Below are 26181 nucleotides of genomic sequence, written 5' to 3' on the forward strand. Positions count from 1 at the left end.
CATGCAAACACACACACAACCTCCTATTCCTCAACACCAGACAGCACATATACAACGTCAAAAAATAGGCTGTACTGCCAATACTCTCTTGTACACATAAACGAGAGTTGAAATTAGATCAGAAGAAACCAAAGTCAAATTGTCTGCACCACATCCACAAGAGCTGCCAAGAACACACACGCAGACACATTTCTTCTGTGTAGCTGTCCAGCTATTTCAGGTGCGTTTTAACGTGGTCTTTGTTTTTTTTCTCTTTTTTTCAATCCTGATTGATGTTAAAGATGAAAGAGTCAAGACCCTGCTGAGTCGAGCATTAGAGGCTAAAAGACGGAAACAAGAATATGCCGTGAGTGTCAGAACACGCGTATTTGTAGACCGCTTGTTTTGTAAAAGTGTCCTTTTTTTAAGGAACATTCTTTTGCTCCCCATGTGAGTATGAATTGACATTTGGGTTGAGTAAAATTGACCGAAATCTTATATTTGGGGCACCTGTTCTTATCAGCCTGCACCCGTAAGAAGGATAAAAGGAAAGAAAGAAAGACAGACTGCAGCATTTTCATAAAAACAAAAGAATGATGCATCTAATAGATTTCCCTACAGCCATTTAAAATAAACAATCAACATCACTATGCAACTATATTGAAAGCTCAAAACAAGGATAATAAAACAGTGGGTACTGTGTAATAAAACAACAAGGGAAAAATGTCTCGGCTCCCAGGCTGTCAGAGAGCTGAGATAATGATAAAAAATGTGTTACAGTATTATTTAAATATTTTCCTTTATTATGTGAAATTCTGTTTTTCAGATACAATGTTGCTCTGGGTTTTGAAACATAAAGGTGCAGTAAAGAATTAGGATGTACGAGGCATGCATCACTGTTACACTCTTACACAGACAGCACTTAAGTTCCAGACCATAAACATGAAGGTCTGTCTACGCAAGACTACCCCAAACATAACTAACTTTGTTTTTGTAACATTTCTGAAAAATAATAACTTAGCAGCAAATGTTTAAAATGTCAGGTTGTGAGGCATGGTAGGCCAAGATTTGTCTTTACACATGCTTAAGTTTAAAAGAAAGTATTATGATAACATCATAATAATATGACATTAGCGGATAAAACCTTTGACCTAGGTAATGACTTTTTTATACTACGTCACAGTTAAAAATCAAGGTTTTACCAATTCGTAGAATGACTGCCAGTTAACATGCAGCATGAGTTCTGTTTAATCACTGTTTAATAATTGTTTCAATGTCTCACAACAGAAGCATAACCGTTCAGATACTAGAAGATAAATTGCTAACACTAGACTGACTCTAAATACAAATGTGACAGGATGATGTGATGAATATGCTTAGGCCTATTAGTATGTCAAGAATTGATTGCGAATCGAATCGTGACCCCTTAGAATAAATTTCAATTGAAACTTAAGGTATCAAACGCCTCATACCCCTTGAGATAAAGCGTTATACAGCTTGTCGAGATCACAACATGGCAACCACCATGAAGCAGGACCACATCATATGAAACTAAAACAACCTTTTCTAGCCCACCGATATGACTGAAGCCTCAAGTAAGCGATTGTAAATACATGTGGCAAAACTTTTCACTGTGGAAAAGCATAGTGCATCTTTAAGTGTTAAAATATTGACTATTCAGTACCTTTGCTGTTGTTAAATGGTATGGTGCGGACTCCACATGGGACAAACAAATCCGGTTAAACTCTCAAATCAGCCCTACCAAAGATGACCATTCTAATCTCCACACATTCGCCACAGCAACCACATACACTTAAATTCACTGCCGTCCTAAAACAAGCCATCTGTGAGATTACAAGTCAAACTCCCATAAAACCCTGTTCTTACAGGAACTTAATGAAGGATCTGAGTTTATCTAATCCGAGTCAAGAGTGGCTCTTTAACCAGATTTCATGGGACTCAAGCTGTTTTAAAACAAGATTCAATGAGCTACGTGTCTACAAATAAATTGCTCACGTTTCAAAGTCTTCTGACGTTATTTACACAGCGACACACCCAAAGCCACTTCTACTCTTTCTACTCTTATCTTGGATCCCTGGCTATGACAAACGTGGAAAAGTAGCCTTCCTGCATACTGCAAATTTGCAAATGCAAGTGAACAACAAAAGTTTTCAAAGGTGTGCAAACTTCAAATTATATCTAACTATGTATCCATCTGTCACATGTTAATACTGACAGAAATGCAATATAATATACAAAGCTATGTCTTCAGAGGTGTATAAATACCTTACATTACGAAGCGTTATGTTTTATTACCATACTGTGTAACACACCACCAGTGCGGCTGTGTCAAGAAATGACGACGTGAGCTCCAATGCAGTACTACTAATGGTAGTGGCCCCCGAAAGACGCTCGTCATTTGCAAAAAGTTGAGAAAAACTAAATTTTGTCACGTCGCTAGACACACCCACTTCCTGTCACCAGAAGTAGGCGAGTTTCCATTGAAATGAATGACATTGCGTCGCTTTGTTGCCTGGTGTCGCTGGCGATGTGACACACAGTTAGAATGAGATATTTCTATCTACATAGGGTCCGCTTACATGGAATTCATCATGTTGTTTCTACAGTAGCCCTTAACCGACAAACTGCTCTCCAGAGTGTGTTTCCTAAATACGTTATCTCCTTCGGCCAAGAAGCAAAAACATAGCCCTGTGACAGCCACCGTAGTGCTTTGATAGGGAGGGGTGGAGTAAGCAGTTGGTTGCAATTCGCAACCTCGACACTAGATACTGCTAAATGACATACACTGGACCTTTAAACTACCCAATCCTCTAATTTAAAAAAACATATCAGCTTACCACAAAAAAATCTTTATAAGTCAGACTGAGTCAAAATGGTAACACATGGTCACACTGCTGCTCAGATTCAATGTGTTCATCCACAAAATCCTTTTTAAGGCTACAAGTTACAACAATATACTGTAAACACAAAAGACAACAAATGTGCATATTTATGTTTAATGAGTGTGTTCGTCTTTTGTATCAACATTGTGGTGTTATGCTTATGATGTATGTACTCACTCATTCTGTGATGCTGCGTGTCGGTTGGGGTGTGAGCACCAGGCAAGGTTCTTCTCAACAGCTGTTCTCCTCAAGGAACTCATGACCTGCACAGATCAAACACACACATCCTCAGCAACAAAAAAGACCAGCCAAAATATCAGAACATCAAGTCGAAATGTCAAGAAATTGGGGTGAAAACAAGAGGTTTACTATATCAGTACCGATAATGGGCACTAATAATTTTTTTATTATTATTGGTAAACCAAAGTCAATTGTTACAGATAGTTTTTATTTACCTCAGTGTATGAAGGCGGGTTTGACATGCTTATTCTCACAAATTTGGAATATGCTGTATTAATTGTTCTTTTGTTTATTATGTAACATCTCAATTTATGTTAATGTTATGTTTATGAAGAGTTAATTCGGAATGGATGGCTCAGTTTGTATGAATGTGTTTTTTTACGTTACTTAATAACTATGAAATGATTGATTTTATTAGCCGATTATATGGTTGCTAATCTATTTTCCACCTTACTGGTGGAACCAAGATTAAAATGAGTCAAATTGATAAGCAAAAAAGGCAAGAAAAACATCCACAGAATGTTGCAGCACTCCAGTCAGCCAGTTAATGTGCTCGAATAATGTTATCTCTCAAAAGTGAGCATAGATAAGATTCCACCATCCAAACAAAATAGATAATACTATAGAGATTTTTATATGAGTGTCATTTATGAGTCCCATCCAACATAAAACTTGGAAGTATACTAGCAAAGTAATAGATGACCCAAAATATTAGTATAATAGTGATTGAAATCTAACCAAAATCAGTGTATTTAAAGAGACAGTCATCATTTACTCACTGAGTTGTTTCTAATACCCTTGAGCGATCTTCTCTTTAGTCTCTATAGTATAATTACGCGTTCATCCAAGCTGGATTTGTTGACGAAAACAGAATCTTACGTGTCTAGAAAATGCTCATGTGTGACTTAAATTAGCATTCTATCAGAGTTTAAGTTCAGTGCAGTTGGCAAAATTGTTACTTACCACGGCAATCTTTTAAACGAGAGAAAGTCAACTATTGCTAGAAGTCAATATCATTCATCCAAATGCATCATTGATGCCCGCATGCGCTGTTATTACTTGCTTGCTAGACGGATACAACTCATGCGCTGGTTTTAAACGCGCAAAGTACTTCCTGCGAGGAAATGCCTGAGCTGCACGTATTACAAGCTCTCTCTTGCACCGAAAACTCAAAGCCCGCACATTATAAACTCTCTTTGGCATGAGGTAAAACTCGCATTGCAAGCTCTCTTGCATGAAGACATGCGCAATGCATGTTTGTGATATTCATTTGCAACATTTTTTGGCAAACAGCCAACTATCGTTTAGGGAATCAGCTATCACTATCAGCTATCGCAGCTATCGATAGTATCGTCAATCAGACAACACTACTTTCTTATCTGTATACATTTCTTTGATCTGATGAACACAGAGATATTTGGAAGAATGCTTGTAACCAAACAGTTAAGTGGCGACCATTGACTACAATAGTAGACAAATTTACAATGATTGTCAAAACTGCTCCAGAAGTGTTTGCTTTCTTACTTTCTTCAAAATATCATCTCATGTGTTTAACAGAACAAATACAGTTATAAAGCAATTTTTTCTACTATGGTGGTCACTAAGGTGGCCAGGAACTGTTTGGTTACAAACATCATTCGAAAAATCTTTCTCTGTGTTCACCAGAACAAAGAAAAAGTATACAGAGTATACTATCAACTTGAATGTAGCTAAATGAAGACAGAATTTTCATTTTTGGGTGAACTGTTCCTTTACGTGCAAAAATGTTGGAAATTTAGAAATTTTAAAAGTACACCAGTGAAAAGCAAAAATGACACTGTACTTAAAATTTAATCGGTAGATTACAACCACGAAATCTAAACACTTAAACCATAAAAATTCATGATTGTGATTGCATTACTGTAGAAAACTAAATATAACACCGCACATGCCATCTGCACATTTCATTTCAGACCTAACTTTGTTACCCATTTGTCCGAAAATTACAGGTTGGGATGCTCCAAAGAAAAAAGATTCACTGATCCGCAGTATTTATTTACAGTCTTCTGCATATCATGAATGCCTCTAGGTGAGAATAAACCCCCAGCAACTTCAAAGTCAAAGTGGTCTATGACATAAACCACTATGAAAATCATTCCCACACAGCTCTAAACAAAAACACATGACGACATCATGACTTTGTCATCACCCGCCTTGTCATGATCCTTCCTGCCTTTTCTGTTTTTACCCAATAACTCCATTGTATAGGACAACTAATAACCCCTCTCACTTACACACTGCCCGGCCTCCTGCCGTCACCATTCACTATGGAAGGGGGAATGATTACTTTAATTGAATGTGTGTGAGTGGATGATAGTAATGGGAAAGCAGTGGATGACAGTGAGAGGAGGTAATCACTGTAATAAGATGATGCAGAATGGGTGGAGGTGACAGGAAATGATAAGGGTTGATTAAGATGGGAATAAGACCTCTGCATTTCACACACTTGTAAGATGAGCAATCATTTATAATTCAAGGAAATGCTCACAATGACAATGATATATTTTATTTTTGTTCTTTCAAGGCTGTTTCTTTGAAGAGATTTTTTACCCCAAAATAAAAATATGCCATAATTAATTCACCCTCATGTTGTTCAAAATCTATATGAGACTTTCTTCTGTGGAGCAAAAAAAGAAGATATTTTGAAAAATGTCTGATGGGTTTGTATCCATACAGTGGAAGTCAATTGGGTCCAATGTTGTTTGGTTACCAACGTTCCTCAACACATCTTATTTAGTGTTCTGCACAAGAAAAAAGTAATAAAGAACTATCTTTTAATGGAAAAATAACTTGAACACTCTGCCAAGCCATATAATAGGCACAATAAAAGTATCAAAAATTGGTCTGTATGAGTCATACGATAGATATGATAGAGAAAAACAGACTGAATATTTTCTAAACATCCTCCCCTCTCTCGAAGCTTTCAAATTTGACCTTGCAGAGTCAAACTAGATTAAAGATGTACGAAAATCATATGCTCCAACCAACATAAGACTGAGACTACGTGACGTCTACACTATTCAAAACAGATTTGAAAGTTCTTATTTAAAAACGCACTTGGTCCACACTAGTGTTTTCAAGCGTTTCCAAAACGTCCTAAATGGATGGATGATGAGGTTGAGTTGTTGCTAAACACATAAATACAAAGTTTCAAAAGCGAGTGAAGATGTCCTCGCGTTCCACCGTAGAATAACAACTCGAAAACATTCATTCTCCTTTTATGAAATGCAATCTGAAGAATATAAGAACTGACATTAATGTTATCGATCTGGAGAGCATCCAATGCATCACATGATGAGTAATGCGTCATCATTTTCAAAAGCCTTTTTTTACGGTCCAGACTGCGACACGAAAAAGTTTTAATAAACCTGTTGTGGACATAGGGCTGGACAATAATTCCATAACTATAGCATGTTTTTAAACAGTTTTTCGCTATTTCATTACAAAAGTTTACACAGCCCTTGCAGAATCTGGAAAAAGCTGAAACTTTTGGAAGAATAAGTATTTTTGAAAATTAAGATTTCATTTTAATTTAGTCCTACCCTGAGCAAGTTATTTCACAAAAGAAATGCTAACATAAAGTTCACACTAAAGAATAATAACAGAATTTCAAAAAATAGCCCTGGCTAAAAGTTTACACGCCCCTGATTCTTAATACTGTATGATGTAACCTAAACAACCAATGACAGTTTTTATGTTTAGTCAAAGTTGCTTAAGGGTTTCTTGTTTGTCATGAGTCATTAGACTGTCCATTGATCTTCAAAACAATCACCCAGCTCCTCCACAATCTTTTCTTTCTCAGCATTTCTGGATATTTTACTCATGTCCAGCTGTTACTGTATGATGTTGAGATACATCGGGGACAATCAAGAGACTCATACACAACTATAACAATAGATAGAAACATTCAGTGATGCCCACAAAGTCAACACTATTAATTTAAAGTCAGGTAGGTGTAAACCTCTGAAAATGGTTTTGGCGTAAATTGTTATTGTTTCATTTATACATCTCATTTTTTCATTTACTAATGTCCTTCAGAAGATTAAAAAAATAAATAAATGTTTTTCAAGAAATGGAATATATTTTTTTATGTTTAAAAACATTTTCAGAGGTTTACACCCACCTGACTTGAAATGAATCGTGTTGACTTTGTCAAACGTTTTGTGGACAGTCTAATGACTCATGACAAACAAGAAACCCTTAAGCAACTTTGACTAAACATAAAAACTGTCATTAATTGTATAGGTAACATCATACAGTATTAAGAATCAGGGGCGTGTAAACTTTTGCCCTGGGCTATTTTTAGAAATTCTGCTATTATTCTTTAGTGTGAACTTTATGTTAACATTTCTTTAGGGAAATAACTTGCTCAAGGCAGGACTCAATTAAAAATAAACCTTAATTACATCTTAGTTTTACAAACGTTTCAGCTTTTTCCAGATTCTGCAAGGGGTGTGTAAACTTTTGAGCACAACTGTACACTTCTGTGTCTGTGCCCTCGCTCTGCTCCTTGGCAGTGTCTACTGGTGTTATGGAGCGTCACTCCATCTTGCCCCAGTATAAATCTCTAGTTTAAGCCCTTGTTCACAGTTAACTTCTTTTTTGAGAAGAAAAAGTTGACCAAGGCGCTTTTTTAGTTAAAAACCGCTGGCAGCGTTTGGTTACAAACAGCAGCCGAAAGCCATGACTTCTTCGTCAACGTCTGTGCAAGAAGGCAGCCCAGAGAAACAGATAGGCAGCGTAACAGAAGTCTAATTGAATTACAAACAGAGAGCGTCTTTGCAATAAATAATCACATATTTAAAAACTACAAAACTAATTTCTCGATACATATGCAATCAGAAGTTGTTGAAAGTGAAAATTAAACTTACATTTATACAATGCTATGCTTCAAACGGGCGTTTCGGCCGATATTTTATTTTCTAAAGCCTTCTCGACCAATCACGTTCCTCGCATGTTGTTATGGATACGACAGGTCTCTGTCATTGGTAAGCAGGTGAAAAGGAGCTTAACGTGGGAATTTTTTTTAACAGAAAAGTTGAACTTTTCTCAAACCTCAAAGGACGCTCTTGAGCTGCAGAGAAAGACGCCGGAGCTGGCATTTAAAAAGCGCTCAGGATGTTTTTGAAAACACGGTTTACTCCATAGGATTAAAATGTAAAACAAACACTAGTAGCTTTGAAAGAGTAGTCAAGTGTAAACATGGGCTAAGTTTATTATTGATCATTTTTGTCCGTTTATTCATTTACAAAAAGGATCTGCAACAGGAAAATAAAGACGAACAACGTTAAAACAGTTCTCAATTTCGAGAACAGAATGGCAAATTTCTGAAGCACACTGTAGGGACTTTGAAAGACACTGAAACAAATGAAAACGGTTCTTGTCAGCTTGTAGTAACGCTTGGCGGATCTCGTATAAAGTTTTTCCAAAAACTACTGGAAATAAAATCATACATAAAATTCAGTGAACGTTAATAATTGAAACTAATCAAGTTATTGGAGGCCTGTACCCCTGTAGAGCTTTGAAAATATGTCAATGCTTTAAAGCACATTTTAAGTTATGGAATTATGCTTTGTAGCACATTTAGAAAAGTTATTTTTAATTGCATTGGTAAACGTGATTATAATATTTGAAACTTACACAGGGTAAGGGCACAGTCCCTTACAAAAATATTTGATTCTAATAATCATATGTAGCTTTGCACACTGCTGGCATCTAGAATGAATTAGATCAGCTATTTATTGTTCATATCATAGGGCTCCCTGAACTTCTATCTTACATTTTACTTTTTGTTATATTGTCTATATCGTCAGTTAAAATATATCGTATGGACCGAAATGCATAAATATATTTCAATATCAATTTTGGCCATATCGTCCAGCCCTATGTGGACAGAACATGAAAACATTGGTAAACTGAGGTACCCATTCACTTCTACTGTACGGACATCAAACCAATGCAATGTCAAAGGGTTCCGCAATTGTTCAGTTACCAACATTCTTCAAAATATGTTATTTTGTGTTCTGCAGAAGAAATAAAGTGTTCACCATCTGCACTAGACGAGAAGCAGTGTGAATATTTCTCAAAGCATTATCGAGTTCAGAAATAAAGCTATACAGGTTTTGGAACGACATTAACGTGAGGTAAACAAGGGAGGCCATCTTTTTTGGGAAACCATTTCTTCTAAGATCAAAAGAAAGTAGGGAGAAAAACAGTAGGTAGGTGAGGGAGAAAGAGAGGGGGAGACTGTGGAAAAGCCGGTCTTAATGATGGGATTACTGCAGCCATATGTTCGCACATTCAGCTCGCACATCAGAAAGAGGAACAGCCATGTGAGGGAGAAGTTATACAAGTGAATTCAGAACAACCACATCAGCCATGCACATTGTCCTCATCTGAATATCAGTGCGTGTGTTCTGTTCGAGCCAAACCATCTCTCTGTGCCAGCGGGCATCTGTAGCGGCGCTGGGCAACCTTTCAGAACCAGAGATGGAGCTCAGGAATGTCGAGACCTTTAACGCTTTGCGTTAACATGCATACGGTCCTCATTTATTGTAGCTGAACATCCAGTGTGAACTTGAATTCAGATACTAGGTTGAAACTAAGTTTAGGATATATTTTTTCTATTATTTTGTTGCATGTATAAAATTAACCAACATCACAATGTTGGTTAACACACTTTTTACTTGACTATTAAAATGCACAACACTGCCCTGGTACTTCCCCTCCACTGCTATTGTTAAATCAATACGAAGGGAATATCATATCATGTTTGTGGTGGATGATGAAATGAAATAAAGTTCCTGTTATGCTTCATTGCACGATTTTTATTGAATTTTATTGAATTAGCTGCAAGTAACGTATTGTCAAATTATACACGACGTTACACTGTAAAAACGGCAAATTTCTCTGGATTCAAACATTGATTGGAAAATCTGGGATTATGTAAGAACACAAGTAAACAAAATGTATAACCCTGCTAATGCAAAAATCTTGCATTGTACCTTTATTGAATACCTTTATAGTATTTTCCTAATATTGTATTCTGTATTTATTCACACTGTATATCCTGCACTTGCTAATTGCACTTCTGGTTAGACCTAAACTACATTTTGTTACACTGTACTTGTATATGTCTAATGACAATAAAGTTGAATCTAATCTAACCTATAACTATTTTGTTATCCTGCAACCCATATGGCCCTTTTTACTCTTCAATGCTGGTAAATTACTGGTAAAGTTATTCTGGTAAATTCATGGTAAATACACAAATGTGCTGTTCACACAAGCAAAGGCTTTCTGTTAATTTACAGCTCGCGTGCGGCGTGGACTGTATAGACTCTTAATGTATTTACGGTAATAAAGATCTGTGCATTTCAAGACAGAGGGGGAGAATAAAGGCCTAACGCCCGTTTCATACATTACACGTAGGCCCAATACACATTTCGCGTCTAAAACAGTGCAGAAAACACGAGCTGCACTGCATTCTCCTTTTTGTCCAAAGCGCCTGGACTTTGCGCTATCCTGGCATCTGTCATCGCTAAGCAACCATGGGCCACGATAGCCGTTGTGTAACCGACATGCACTGAAAATAATTTGCTCTGTGTCTCCATTTTCATTGAGCTTGTCTATATTAGCTGGTTGGTTCTTGTCACATGACATGCGGTGCGCTTGCACCTTTCTGAAAGGTTGAGATATTTTCACCTCGGTGAGGCGTGACAGCGTGCATCACCATAATGCGATCGATTTCCATTTCTTCATATGCAATATAATCATATCATTTAAGATATAATTGTATTATAAATCATTTATATGTGCTGTTGTGGTTTTGGCCAAAAAACTCCTAGCAAACTGTTTTTGAAACTTATGGCGACTGTTAAAAACCCATTAGACACCATTTACATGCTTTAAAGGTAAAAGTGTTACCTTTTCCTGTCAATTCATGTGGACTTTGTCCGTAACGCATGCACTGTCGCTTTAATTTGAGCGTCAGCAGAGCAGCAAAAATAGACTGGGCGCCAAAATGATCGCTGCACTGCTGCTTACGTGCAGCTCCTGCTATGCGAGCATGTTAATGCGCTGCTTACACCCGTATTTTTCCGCATTTCCCACTCCATACTGTTTGGTTTGTGTTCTATGTTGTCTTGTAGTTTGCTCGGATTCCTTGCAGTGTCGAATGACTTCCTCTATATTCCTCTTTTTGGCAACAATATCCGGATCAAAACTATTATTAAAAAAAAGGGCTATAAAATCCTTGAAACCCCTCATTTATGAGGGAAAACAGAAATAAATATTAAAGTGTAATCAAAATTCATAGAAATATTAGCAAAAAAAGATATGCAGATTCCTAGCAAAATAACCCAGCCCTGAGGTCCCGCAATACAACAACAGTAGCAATGTGTGTGTGTGTTTGTGCGCTGCTGGGTTAGGGGACATATTTCACAAACGTAATTACTGTGTCCCACAACAGTGCCCACCAGAGAAGCATGTAATGTGCCTGCTATGAAAGCTATCCAAAGATCCACCCCCACAAACAGGAAGTGATCTATCCTTATCTGTGAACTAGACCAGTTCAGTTCCCCATCAGTTCATCTCAACTTCTCTAGCCACATTCATCCATCACATATCTGTGTGTACGTGTGTGCAGGGGCGCCGTAACGGGGGGGGGGGGGGGGGGGATGAGGACGATTCTAGGGGCCCTTGTTTCACTCGGGGACCAGCAGAACCTGTGTGTGTATGTGCCTGTCTCCTTAAGACGTATGCAGTGTGTGTGTCCCCTAAAAAAGACGTAAGCGGATCATTCAGAGAAGTGGCACTGGGGCAGTGCTTCACAGTTCTGTATGTGTATCGGCATGGCGCAGCAGCAGGTAAAATCAGCATAACAAAAGAGAAACAAGAGAGAGAAGAGAAGTTGAGACTGTTTTAAACACAATATGCGAAGGAAGTATTTATGAATATGGTGATGATAATTATAATACAAACTATACAAGCTTTGGTCAAGCATTTCTTGATCTAGTCTTATTTAAGGGACAAAGTCACCTTCTAGAAAATATGAATTGTCGTTGTTTAACATGTTTAAATGATAAAATTGTATTGCGTGTGTAACAGCTCAAGTACGTATGTGTGCAAAAGTATTTGTAACTTGGTAATGTAATTAATATTTTGGTTTAGTTTTTCTATTTATAGACTAATATTTAGACTCATTTTTAATTAATTAACTAATAAACCTTTCAGATGTATTTACTTTTGTCTCTTATTGAAAATAATATGCTGTAACTCTTTGGGGGCCCGGAGTACAAATTAACCAGAGTTCCCAGAAACCCCAGCGGCACCCCTGCACGTGTGTGTGTTTTAGCTATTGGATTGCCTCTTAATTCATTCACACCAGTTATCATAAGAATAAAGGCCTGAGGCCAGCTGCCGTGACTGTCTAGAGGATGCAGGCTCTCTTGATCACTGTTTTCTTTTTTATTAACATAATACATAACACACAAGAATCCACAAACTGCCAACTGTTCACAGAACTGGAAGTAGATTATTTCTGTGCTATTTGATGGCGATGCATCTTTTATACTGTCAGTAGCCTACATGACCTTATTTCACATGAGACAAGTATAATTGTCTATATTGTAAGAAGCTTTACAGGTTTTTTATCAAACTTAGCTGTACCTATCTATTTGTCTATCTATTCCTGGGACTAAAAGTCCACGGGGCAGTTTCCCGGACAGGGATTAGTTTAAACCAGGACTAGGCCTTAGTTTAATTATGATAATTAAGTCATTTTTAAAACCATCATTTACAAAAAGACATTACTGGTGTACATCTCGAGACACAACCATCACACTTTTTTATTTTAAGATGTGTGATTGCAAGTTGTTTTCGATCAAGAAACTTCTAACATTTAAATTAGTCTGGGACTAGGTTTAAACCCTGTCCGGGAAACCGCCCCCATGAGTTAATATCTGATGTCAGACCTGAGTGTTCTCCTCTATATACAGTGACGGGACAGTAATGTGAGTGACATACATATATGCAACACCTACAGTATAATATACAACTCCCATAGGGCTATTTTATAGGCTATATAAGACTAATTTGAAGGTAATGAAGCATGAAGTGGGGTTTGAGATTGCACTACACAGACATTATAATAAAACCACTTAAGCGTATTATAAGAATAGCTTATATACTGTAATATTAATAAAGTCTAATTCATTTGAATATGGCTGGAATTTGACTCTTCCATAAATCTACCATAAGAGACGTCACATTGGCATTCACTATACTAAATACTATTGCAAGTGTAGCATCGCTTTTACACGGTACTTCAAAATACTTTCAAGAACACCACGTTGTTAAAAACGACTATGCTGGGGATTCAAGACACCACTGCGTTGGGTACAAAGTTTAAAAATGCTGATTAAATGTATTTAATTGCAATAAATGCATGAAATACTGCTTCAAAAATGTATAGGCGTTCGGGAAACCTAATGAGTGACAGCAAGCTCAGCCAATCAGCGTTCGGCATCTTTGACTCTCAGCCAACCAGAACGCACCGTTCGTGTTTATGAACAACCCGTCACGTCAATACGCTGCTGGAGGCCGTCCGAGCATTTGGCTCGCTAGGCCTCATTGAATACAATTTAAAACAGCTTTAGAGTGAATTAAATACGTCTTTCCTATGTAACGGCGTATAAACGCCCGTAATGTCACACACTGCCATGCTCCGGGTGACAGATATCGCTTTAACAGCCCCGTTTCTCTGTAAGGCGCTCAGACTCCCCCGCTAACGCTACTTTAGCAGGACGGACCACAAACACGCTGAACTTTATCATGATCAATAGTTCCCATTCACGGGTGATAAATAAGCACACATTTACCTTTGAAGATTGCATTCGCGCTCCGCTTACATCCCTTCACCCGGTCCCACGATGTGAATGAAGGCGGAATAGTCGCATAGTCCAGCAGCAGGAAGTCGGCGGTGATCCCGTTGAAGTGAGTGAGAACTGTGCTCACTATGGAAACCCCTGCAACAGCGGCTCAGGTGCTCGCGCGCCTCCCGCCCGCCGCGTGCTGCAGCTCAAACTCGTCCCGCATCAAAACAATACAGTAGTCGCGTTGTTATTGTGCACGCGTGCGTGCTGAGTCCAGCTAGATAACAGCCTTTCTATGCACTTTATGTCAAATTAAAGTCAGCCTACAAAGTTCACACTTCGGTTCATTTCTCTTACCAATAAAGAAAAAGCATGTCGAATTTTAGTATCATATATGCGAACATGTATTATAATGGATGATATGTATATGCATTCATTAAGGAGTTAATTATATAACAATGCATCATTAATCCGTCATTCAAATCATATTGCCGTACACGGTGCATGGCAAAAAAACATAATCGCGATAAAGGCCAAGTACACAAGTGATATGTATACTAAATTATGTTTTGGTTTAGTAGAAAGTACATCATACATTTATGTTTTTAAGAAATTTGTTTTAACAACAATAATGCTTTCCAGTAGTCACCGCGGTATACTGGAGAAAATAAATGTTTCTGAGCCTCCATCTTGTGGCACATTATGTCACTACAATCCCAATTTCGCACATTTAAATGTTGTTAATGACGTTTCGAAGTACTGCCGGTGAGTGAAAGAAACACAGTCAGCAGTTTTGGTTGAATCATTATAGTGAGAAAATGTGTTACAGTAGTTTAAACAAATCGTACTGTGACAAACTTGCATTGTGTGTACATAGAAATGTGAAGTTTAACAACCCCTGACAAAATGATTGAAGTGCAGTTTAAAAACATTTATGTGTTATTTATATTTGTTACACATTTTAGAATAGAGTTAACTGTGTGAGTATAAACTATGGAATAACACAGTGCTTCCCAAACGGTGGGAGGAGGCCCCCGGTGGTCATTAGCTGTATTGCAGGGGGTCGTGGCTTAGTCTAAATCAGAGTATTTAAACATACATTTTGTTGGGAAATAAATCTTGATGAACTTACTGTTTATGTGGTTCCTATCAAACTTGATGTCATTTGTAAATAGCATTGAGTGTAACGGATTACAAATACAATATTTATTATCCAAGTATTCCAGAATACAATAAATAGATGAAACATTAAAAAACGTGTGGTATACAAGTGGTATATAATGTAGAATTATGTGCACTGCTACATGAAAAAAGTACTTACTTCATTAGACTTTTTAATCAATTTGTCACTTTTATTGGCAACATTAAGCATCCATAAATGTAGAGGAGACAAGCCCTTCTAATTTTAAAGGCAGAAATTCTACAGTTCCTCAAATCAATCCAATATTTGACAAATAAGAAAGTTGTAAAATGTGTTTCTATAACATTTCAATGTTTTTATTTAACCTTTTCTTTTGATGCGGTCTATTTTCTTTGTATCTTGTTTCATTTTCCTATGTATCTGCTTAATGTATACCCCCGATTGTATTTATTTTGTCTGAATAAAAAGAATCACTTTATTTTTTAAGGACATCTCATAGAACTAATACAATATATCCACTACTTCAAACCTGTTGATATTATCATTTCAAATCATGATTGATGTATGACTCGACCTATAGGTTGACCACGTATGCAGTATATCGTTACAATTAGACTTTCTAGATTACAAATATGAAGAGTTTGGTTCCAAAATGAGATAACTCATTTTTTTATGTTTTTATTTTACATTCCAATTAATATCAAACAAACTGCAGTTGGTTTGTTTGGACTGAACTCCTAACACAATAAAAATATGATAACAATGTTTTGTATTTTTTTAAATTTGAGTTATAAATATATATATACACACATGTTTATATATATACACACACACAGAGATATTCAAATACAGTTAAATGACTGTTTTATCACGTGAACATCCCCTTATTTTCTTATAAGTGCAACTACGCAGTGTGGACACTAGAGGACAGCACACGAGCATGCATTGTTAAATATTATTTATTTATTCCTTCAACCACAATGTATTTATTAAGAAAATAGTTTTGATTTTGTTTAATGTGTCAGTGACACAACGTATTGTATACAATCTGATAAAATAATCCTAATATGTTTCTTTCCACTTCACGTATATGTGTACGGTTCCCTTTTTTGTAAGAAAAGCAAAAATGTTGTTGTACAGCTGCGCAATGACAATAAAGATATATAATAATTATTATTATTTTCTTTCCACTTTAAATAGAATTTTATAGCATGCAGCCAAAGAACAAAAATATTTTTAGATCAATTTACTGTAATATAAGAGCGTCATTGCTTTTATTATCCACTTCTAATACATTAATAGTTGATACGTTAATAAGTAGTGTATTCAACAATTTGACCAATAGAAAATCCTTATAATATCATTACAAAACAATGTAACATTAAACCTTCGCTTTCATTGTTATATTATAGTAAAATGTAATGAAGTAAAAACCCATATGCCAATCTGAATAAACTGGCTCATGATCACACTATTCTCGCCTTACCTGTCCTGCAGCCTCACATGGTCAGGATGAGTTTTTTCTCCATTATGTTGCTCTTCCTTTGGCTCATAGTCAGAAGAAACTCTTTGTTGCATGATGTGAAGCCTTTGGAATCCAGCAAACGTCTTTGATAAAATGATTTGACGCTTTATACAGTTTTCAGTCATGCAACTCCTTTAGTTCTGACATTTCTGAAGCGTTGCAGCTGTCACATGTATTTTAAAAGTGTCATATCAGAAAACGCAACAATACAAAACCTTTTCTTTTTATAGGTACTTATTGTAACTCACAAATTTACTACTTTTCAATACGCTTGTAATGTATGCCTTAGTAGGAACTTTTCTTCTTTTTTTTACGTTGTAAATTTGAACAGAAATACCTGCATTCCTTCAATGATTTATATATTTATTTGATGCTTTTGGTGGCTTTTCTGAAGCATTAAAGACATAGTTCACCCAAGAATAAACATTCTGTAATCAAGTTTGTTTCACACACAAAGCTTCAGTATCCCGGAATATAGTACACATGATGTTATATATACTCGGCGTATATACTTTTATTTATTCTATTGAGTCACCACCCACTATTGTCCAACCAAAACTCTCGTATTGTGTTCAACTTAGTACCACTCATTCAATTTACAGTCAAATGAGCGTTTCGTTTTTATAAAAAGTTGTATTTTTGGGTGAACTATTCCATATACTTAATATGACTGATAAAAAAGCAAGCATATATATTATTTATTATATACCTTCTGGAGCACAAAAATGATCAACGCTATTTTCTTATAATGGTAGTAAATTGATTTGGGACTCTCTGGTATCTCTGTAGGGATGCAGACATGGACAGCACATAGTGAAGGGACACAGACACAGGAACAGACGGGGGGCTACGCCCATAGCAGCAGTACAGTACAGAACAGTGTGACCTCATTATAGTCAGCACCTTCAGTTTTATACTACCAGCATGTCCTCAACCCCAACAACGTTGAGTTTGTACATTGCATTTCATCCGGTCTAGTGGAATCTATAAGGAAATGGGTCAATTTGGACTCGATGTGAACCATTTCCCGGTTCCTCGTTTTTGAGGTCGGACGTTACGTCCCGAAGGAAAATGGCCTCACATCGGGTCACGTTCTAAATAGAGCACGAAGCGGCTGTCCATCTACTGTTACAGCAAGTTGGGCTGCACAGAAATATACATATACAGATCTTTATGTATATTTACCATGTTTGGTGACGGGACTGAAATCAACAGCACTCATGTAAATAAAAGGCAAACGAAAGCAAATATTGGAGAAATGAAACCACAAACGATACAGGGAAAAGTGAGGCGGGAGATAGAGAAGAGACGTGAAACACCAGAACATTCGTACAACATACTGGACAGATACTGGAACGCCACGCCACAGAGAAAGAGACGAGTATTAGGAAAAATGGTTTAATATCGGAGACAGAGGCAAAAAACTGCATCACACAACATACATTTACAAAAATAAGTCTGACTGTTCCAGCTACACAGTTAGGTTAACAGCAAAGACAGAGAAACCAGAAAAATCTAAACAGCTAAAAGCAAAGTCCTCAAATTACTTTTATCTCGTTGTCAAACTAATACATTTATCCACTGAAGGTGACTAAATACTTCTAAATCGTCTAATCGTCTTATCATGGTGACAGCACAATACTCAACTAAATGAAACTTACCGCTGATGCAAAGACTCTTTGTAAAGACAAACCGCATTACGTATTTATAAGCCAAATGGAAAACTCCTCGACCCTCTTTCCCAGAAAAGAAACAAACGAAAGGAGAAAGGAAAGCAACGTGAAGATTAAAGAAGAGGAGGCTAAGGATACCAAGCCAAAGTGTTCTCCTAAAAAATCGTTATATCAAAACCTCCCGTTCTGGACGCCAACTAGAAATCAAACTCGGGAAGCAGTCGCCGTCGGCCCCGGGCTGGGGCCGCGCAGCCTGTCGGATAGTTTTTTTTTTCCTTTAATTGCCAGTATAAAAAGTTCCACTGGTACAAAAGGCATAAGTACAATCAGTGATAGAAATAGGAAAGCCTGCTTTTTTTGTACTTTTTCAATTCCCATCCAATGACAGATTTCCAAAGTGTTGTCAAACAAACATGTATCACGCTTACATAATCCACTGAAATGCATTGACTTTGGCTTTTCTCAAGACAATACTTAAAACTATTTAAATCTTTTCAGAATCAAACGAAATGATATTAATCTACAGACGACAAGCTTTTGTTACGGCACGTTAGATAAACACATACATTGTTTTCAAAAAACTTGACATAAGCCAAAATGCAAAGAAACTACACATCATTATTTTTCTTCAAAATACAATTGTTAAACAGCACTTAAGAGAAAGAAATGAACCAAAGAAACAACAAACAGGTTTCAGATGTGTGTGGTGCGTTAAACCCCTGAGTCCCGAGTCTCAGCGAGGACTCCTGCAAAGACTGCTGTGAGCTTGTGCTTTACTTAACATCAGACGAATGTGTTTCTATGCGTGTGTATGGTCAAAATTGTGCTGGCCGTGAAAACGTACCCTGTTTGTCTGAAGTCGGCGGAGTTGATTGTGATGAAGTGCGCCGGACGAACGTGAAAACTATGGTGGAAACTAACCGCCAGTGTTTGTGAAGCCCCGATACTGAGCTGAGGTAAAGATACTTAAGCTAGACCGCAGTCCATTACAGCGATATTACATCAAGCAAATCAAATGAAATCGAACAAAGTGGCATTTAATGAAACCTCTGCATGATTATAATCTCCGCATGCCACACGGAACTTTGGAGGGTTTTATGAGTTCAAATTTATGAGACGGGTAACCAGTCTGTACCGAGTACTGGGTAAGCAAACAAGTCATCAGGTTAAATACTGCGTGTTAACGAGTGTGCTTTTGTGTTTGTGCTAGCGGTTATAAAATTTGGCAATGACTGACTGACTGTCACTTCCCGATACGAAACCGATTTAAGGGAAAACAAATCTGTTGGGCCTTATTCATGAGACACGAGCAGAGCAATTTTTGGGGGTCAAAATGGTTCACAAAATGCTAATTTTGTCTAGAAATGAATGCTTTAATGCAATTTACTACATTATAAATTAACCTACCGTGTTAAACATGTTATTCTGCAAATGTTTTATGTTTTTACAGATATTAACAAATAACCAGTGTTGGGTAAGTTACTTTGAAAAAGTGATTTATTACTAGTTACTAAATACATATTCAATGGTTTAATAGATTACTGTACAAATTACTCTCTCCAAAAAGTATTTCATTACTTATTACTAATTACATCCTACATCAACCTTGATTAGAACTGATTCAAGGATAGACATGAAACGGCTTATTTAATTCATTCAAATAAATTATACATAACTACATAAATGATCCTTATTAACTGAACAAAGTATACAAATGTGAGGATACGTTAAAGCAGACGTTTAAAAGTTAGGCTTAGAATTTGTATGTAATTTCCGATATTGAATATATTGCACAGTATTTAGTTCAATTACATCAGAATTAACTAACTAAAAAATAATCCTTCACTTTACTTTTTCAAGGTAAAAGTAATTAAATTACAGTAACTAATTACTTAGTAACTAGGTTTACCCAACACTGTATTTAATATAAAAATAACGTAATTTTACTGTTTTATTACAGATGTTTTATTTAGTTTTGCAATACGGCAGAAAAGACTGAGAATTTACAATAAAAACATGTAATTTTACATCACAATTTATGGTATTTTACTGTATTTTACTTATATAAAAAATGTTGTTTCAACCCAATGTACTGGGTTGTTTTAACCCAATATATGGTCCAAAATAAATCATTTGCAGAGTTGATTGAACCAAACAGTTGGGTTTGTCCATTTTGACCCAATGGTGAGTTTAAATACTTTTGGAGAAAAGAATTTTGGAGCAATTTCAGTATTGGTTTGAAGAACAAATGTAGGATTTCACACAATAATGGCTTTTTTGCCGCCTTAGTAAATACTGGGTCAAAATGTCCATTTTTGACCCACCCAGTGGTTAAAACAACCCAGAATTTAGAGCTGAAAAAACCCAACATAGGTTCCTTAATACCCAACAGTCGTGTTTCTCCATTTTTTTACCAGCTCTCAGTGTGTGCTTCATGAAAGAAGGTCCTTTGCTTTTAAACCGGCTAAAAAGTTGGCAGATCTATGCTTAAGTTTCTAAAATAACGTGGACAGATAGAGTACAAACAATCGATCACATGTGCACATTTACACAGACACACCAACCCTCGGCACACGTTTTCATTGTGCAGCAAAATATTCCAGCCCACTAATACTGATCGACACGTTAAGGCAACGGCAGAGCTAGGGTAGAAAATAGTGCTATAAAGTGAAGTAAACGACTTTTAAGGGGGCTGCCTGTAAACTACGTTTGTAAACAATACTTATACGGGCATGAAGAAGATGTGTAAACGTTTTCAGCAGTGCTACAGGCGCTATCAAATAATGAGTGTGAACAACTTTGGCATCAGGACGCTTTTGCTTGTCCTACTAACGTTAAATAGTCCTGACAAAGGCAGCGGGAAGCAAGACTACACTGAGATTTCGCATTTAACAGAAACTAACATAGAACAGCTGTTGTGTGTGATGGTCAAAAGTGAAACTACCGATACACATAAAAAATTCAATGCTGTGTCTCGACACGCATAAATCGTTCACTCGCAAAGATAACGCATCAGACGACGTTTTCCTGTCACATTTGGCTCTGAAGTAAATAAGTCGGCCTTCGGTGGTGTAAGTGGACCCTTAATGTATGTGTGTGTGTGTGAGGAGAACTGCTGAGACTCAATCTCAGGGGCTCACATACACACACCGTCGAAGAAAAGAGGGTTGTGAGGTCAACCTTTAGCACAGGTGTGTGTATGCGTGCATGTGTGTGCATATGTGCTCACTTGTGAACGCGTGTGTGTATGTGTGTGTCTGTGTGCTTGTGAGAGAGATTATGACACATGGGCACTTTTTACATCTTTACAAAGAAAATAAGAAAGAAAAGCAAAAAACATGAACAGTTTCAGGCAACAAGACCACAGAAGAGCAAGTTAACAACCTTTTTTAAATCTATATCTTTAAATATGAGGGTTCCATACAAAACACTTACGTAATAAAATACCCATGTTATCAAATAATTTCACAAGTAAAACACTGAAGCTGTAGGCAGGATGTACCGTCAGAATTTGGCACTAAATTCCACTCTTTATAAGAAAAAAAAAATCACATTTTGCTGAACAACATAACACATCTAAATATTGTTTCCCACAATAGAAATGAAATAATATAATGACACAGATGCTTCACAAGCCGACACTGTAACTTTAAGAATTTTTATATAGCTAATTACCCAACAAGAAATTTAGCAAAGAGGGACTCCTATCGAAACCAAAACAAAGAAAGAAAAACAGGAAGAAACAAAACGAACAAAAACCGTAGTAGTAATAGTAATATGAAAGGCTTTGTCTATTGTTCAAGTAAATTGATTTTTAGTCTTCTCTTTAAAAACATGAGACAAATAAGACTGTTAGACTTGATGAAACCACGACTTTATCCACGAAAAGCACCGACGGGACCGCGGGTTACACAAACTCTGTTTTTTCCTCTATACATTTAAACAGTATAAAATATAGGTCATTTCATGTGCATTTAAACCACGGATTGTCTAACTGTAAGTCAGTTCAGCAAAAGGTGTGACACGTAGGTAGCATTTCCCCCCAAACAGGGCAACCTTGTTTTTTTATTCTTTTTCTTTTTTTAATACCTTTACTACTCTAGAAAAAAGTGGTTTTATATAGACTTTAATGAGAAATCAAGCCACTTAAAATGGCCTTAAAAAACTTTACACTGCCTGAAAAATGTAAAAACCAGAGAGATTCTAATATCGATCAGACAGTCTTTTTTTATTAAAACTGTGTGGAAGTAGTCTATTTTGTTAAGAAACCGGCGTAGGTTTCTTACGGCAGGCCTCAAATGAAGAGTGTTGCCGACAGTAAGTCCCGACGCCAATCCCTGTATTAAGCGTTCAAGTTTACTTTAAATGAATGGAAAAGAAAACAACATAAAGAGAGAAATCATAATCTGACAAATGAAAAACAAAACAAAAGCAAATATTCGTAATTGTTTCGCCACAGGATTTTTTAACGTTTTTTTTCGTTTTCTTAAAATGATGCTCTGGTTATGTTAGTAAATATATTCTGTCTCTAAAGAGTGAATGCAGCGTTTTCACATTATTATTATACTTTCTTCTCTTTCTTCCCTCCCTCGTTCCCTCCCTCACCAGTTAATCAAAAAAACAAAAAACAAAAGCTCAAAATGAGGTCACATGCGAAAAAATTCCAAAAAGATCAGGCTAAGATCAAAGTTCAGAGATCAGTAGAAGGAGACCAGGTTATGATCAGGAGAACTCAGAAAGACATCAGAAACAATGACGGGACGATGAGACTTTTTTGTACGCCACGTAGACATGCTAGGCAAACGATGAGCATAGAGTCATGGAGATGAGTTCTAGGAAAGAAAACGGGAGAGGAGAGTTACACACACCGCTCCGGCACACAACTAACATCATTAAACCATGAGAACAACAAACATACAAAAAGGAACGAAACGAACAGACAAAAAACAACAACAGCAGCAGCCCTATTAACCAGCGTTTCACCGACATCACATTAGCATTTTTAACGACATTTTTTTCTTTGTACGATACACGTAATTCAAATAGATTGCAAACACGTACACGTAAATGAGGCACTCGTTCAACCACATGAAGTACAAACAAACACTCTTGATCTCCTCAGTAGAAACACACACACCCAAAAGTATCCATCTCGGCCCGGTCTCCGATATAAGATCGCAGATGGATCGCTGTTTGGGGAAACTATTGTTTTTTTGGGGGGTGTACATCAAAAACCAAACATATAACAAAACGAAATAAGTTTCCACTACTTATGACAGAGGAGAGGAAAGAAGAAAAAGGACAAAGAGGGACCTGACGGATGGGATTGTGGGAAATGGCGAGAGGGAGAAAGAGGAAAAAAGACGGGAAAAAGAAAGAGAGAGGGGTTGTGCACATGATTCTGTGTTCTTGTCACACAACAGGTTGTGTTATACGACTTTATAAGACTACTGGACCAGGCTCTGGATAGAGAGAGCACGACTTTCGGAACCCAATAACTTAAAAGATAATAAATAAAGTCCTTTACTTCAGAGGCAGTAGAAATTTTGTATAAAAATAGAACTGCATTTTTTTACAAATGAAATTTACAGGCCTGTGGCTTTCTGCGATTCAATTTTTTTTCTTTCGATAGACATCAAGTGTTCTTTCCCACACCCCTCCACATAGAACCTAGAATGCTTTATTCATTTTAACCATCGACAGATCAGAATATTTTGTAACGCTCTACACAAATTCTGTTGGACAAAGACCACAATCATCTGACGCATAAACTAACTTGTTTCTTAAAAAAAAACTTAAAAAAAACAAGCAAGAACTTGAACAAAAAAACCCTTACTGACAGAAACCCAAATATAAATAAAAGTCACTGAACATTTGACGGCAAGTATTTTTTGAGGAAGCTGTTCAGGCAGTTGTTGCCGTTGACTACAGAGAGGCCACAGCGGGTTTAACCCTTTCCTCTCTAGTGCCAGTGGGCCAAGGGTTCGAAGGAGCAGCAAAGCCCTGAACCGACACCAGAGGTCAAAGGGCGAAGTTTAATGTGCATATTGGTGCTTTAATCATATCGGAACCTTCTCTACTTGTCCTTACAAGCCTCAGGTTCGCAAAGAGAAACAAAAGAATACTTCATACATCGTTCCTTTCTGCTGTTGTTCATCATAAAATGAAATAGCCATTGTATAAATATTTACTTTAAAAAAACAAATACTTTACACATGACTCGAATGAAAAGAAAAAAAGAAAATTTGACTGTAAATAGCTGTTCGTCCATCGCAAGTCATACAAAATAATGGCGGAAATGGAAGCGTTCATGTGGAAATAAAAGACAAAATAATACTGTTATTAATAATAAAAAAATAACAACAAAAAAGAAGTTTACAGGAGAGTGGCTCCCTCAAAGGGTGGACTCCCCCTCGTGCTCCCCCCTCCCCCCCGGAGTCCCAGTTTGGTAACCGTGGCAGCAGTGGGGACTTACCCTAGCAGTGTAACATGAGAGAGGCCCTAGTGCTAAGATCAGTACGGTTTGCTGTCGTTCTTTGAGCGCTTGAGCTGGACTTTGAGGCGCTTCATGCCGATCTGAAACCCGTTCATTGCCTGAATGGCAGCTTGTGCTGATACTGGATTGTCATAACTGACGAAACCTGCGGAGAAAAGAGAGCTGTGAAGCGCCGAAGTCATGTTTGGCAGCGAAATATCCTGCTGCAAGAAATGCTGCTTGCACCGCATCTGACGCAAGCAAACTGCATGTATAAAACCTAAATAAATATTTTTCCACACTAAAACCCATTCAGACGGAGTCTGGGTAAAGTTCGTTGAGGTTTTCGCTGCATTGAGGGGTGTTAGTGATGATTTGGTAAGAAAATGCCCTAATTTTCATACAGGTTCACCAGCATTCTCGAAATATTTAATAAAGGTTCTAATATTGTAAATAATATTGTGTTTTATGCTCAGGCCCATCATTTTGCTTTGTATAATATATCATCAGAAGCCCCAATGGGATCCGTTGAATGTTGCCTGTGTCTTCTTTTTGAAAAAGCACATGTAGAAAAGCTTTTATTTTTATTTAACTTTTTAGCTTTTGTGGACTAACTTGTTACGAAACAGTTTTTTTTGGCAATAAATCTTCTTTACTACTTCTTTTCACTAAAAATCTTACTTAATACAGATATTATTTGTGTCAAAAATGCATTGTTTTGTTGTAAACAGGGTGCAAAAAGCTTTGTGTCACAGCACTAGAGTCTGTTAAATATGTCTAAATGTTTATATTGTCATTTTCATCTGTTTTTATTATTATTTTTGCCCAATAGAAATGTTTGTGTGATAAACTAAATGGATTATAGAGCCAAAGAAGAATTTAAGAGACCATTTCAAAATAATTGTAAGTTTTTCTAAATTTACAACTTACTATTAGGATTCTCTTAAAAGCTCATGTAATCAGTAATGTTTGTACATGTATTTTGGAAAAGTAAAACAAAAGTATTTCATAACCTCGATTTTATCACAATATTTATGTGTCTTGTCATGCTGTCAGTCTTTCACATTGCTGTTGGAAGACTTCATGTTTGATATTGTTGAAATTAAAAAGACACTTGACTGTAATAGCCACAATATATCTATAAATTATGATTAAATTAATATTTGAAATGGTCTCTCACTTTTTTCTGTAGCTAAATAAATGTATATCTTTCCTATACATGAGATTTTAAAGAGGGTAATACCCTGGACGAATGAGTGAACCACTGCGTGTCTACTGTAAATTCAATGCAGTTCTTAACATTAGCATGTGTGTGTTTGCATGTCAGTTCAT

General features: G+C 36.8%; 2 protein-coding genes across 29 annotated transcripts in view; both read right to left on the reverse strand.

The window, feature by feature from the left end:
• Positions 1-14272, reverse strand: part of usp6nl (USP6 N-terminal like) — a 51377-nt gene extending 37105 nt beyond the window's left edge. Inside the window, exons 1-2 of the mRNA XM_056748121.1 lie at positions 14042-14272; positions 3060-3145 (exon numbers count right to left, since the gene is read on the reverse strand). Coding sequence (XP_056604099.1) covers positions 3060-3063 — 4 coding nt within the window. The 5' untranslated portion in view covers positions 3064-3145; positions 14042-14272. The remainder of the gene's footprint in view (positions 1-3059; positions 3146-14041) is intronic.
• Positions 14273-18085: 3813 nt separating this feature from the next.
• celf2 (cugbp, Elav-like family member 2) overlaps positions 18086-26181 on the reverse strand; it is a 140572-nt gene continuing 132476 nt past the window's right edge. For all 28 annotated transcript variants that reach the window (XM_056749297.1, XM_056749283.1, XM_056749271.1 and 25 more), the window contains 2 exons: positions 24850-25015; positions 18086-23206 (listed from right to left, as the gene is read on the reverse strand). In XM_056749297.1, the coding sequence (XP_056605275.1) occupies positions 24888-25015 (128 nt within the window). In that variant the 3' untranslated portion in view covers positions 18086-23206; positions 24850-24887. The remainder of the gene's footprint in view (positions 23207-24849; positions 25016-26181) is intronic.

This window comes from Triplophysa dalaica, chromosome 5, assembly GCF_015846415.1.
Source record: "Triplophysa dalaica isolate WHDGS20190420 chromosome 5, ASM1584641v1, whole genome shotgun sequence".
NCBI lineage: Eukaryota > Metazoa > Chordata > Actinopteri > Cypriniformes > Nemacheilidae > Triplophysa > Triplophysa dalaica.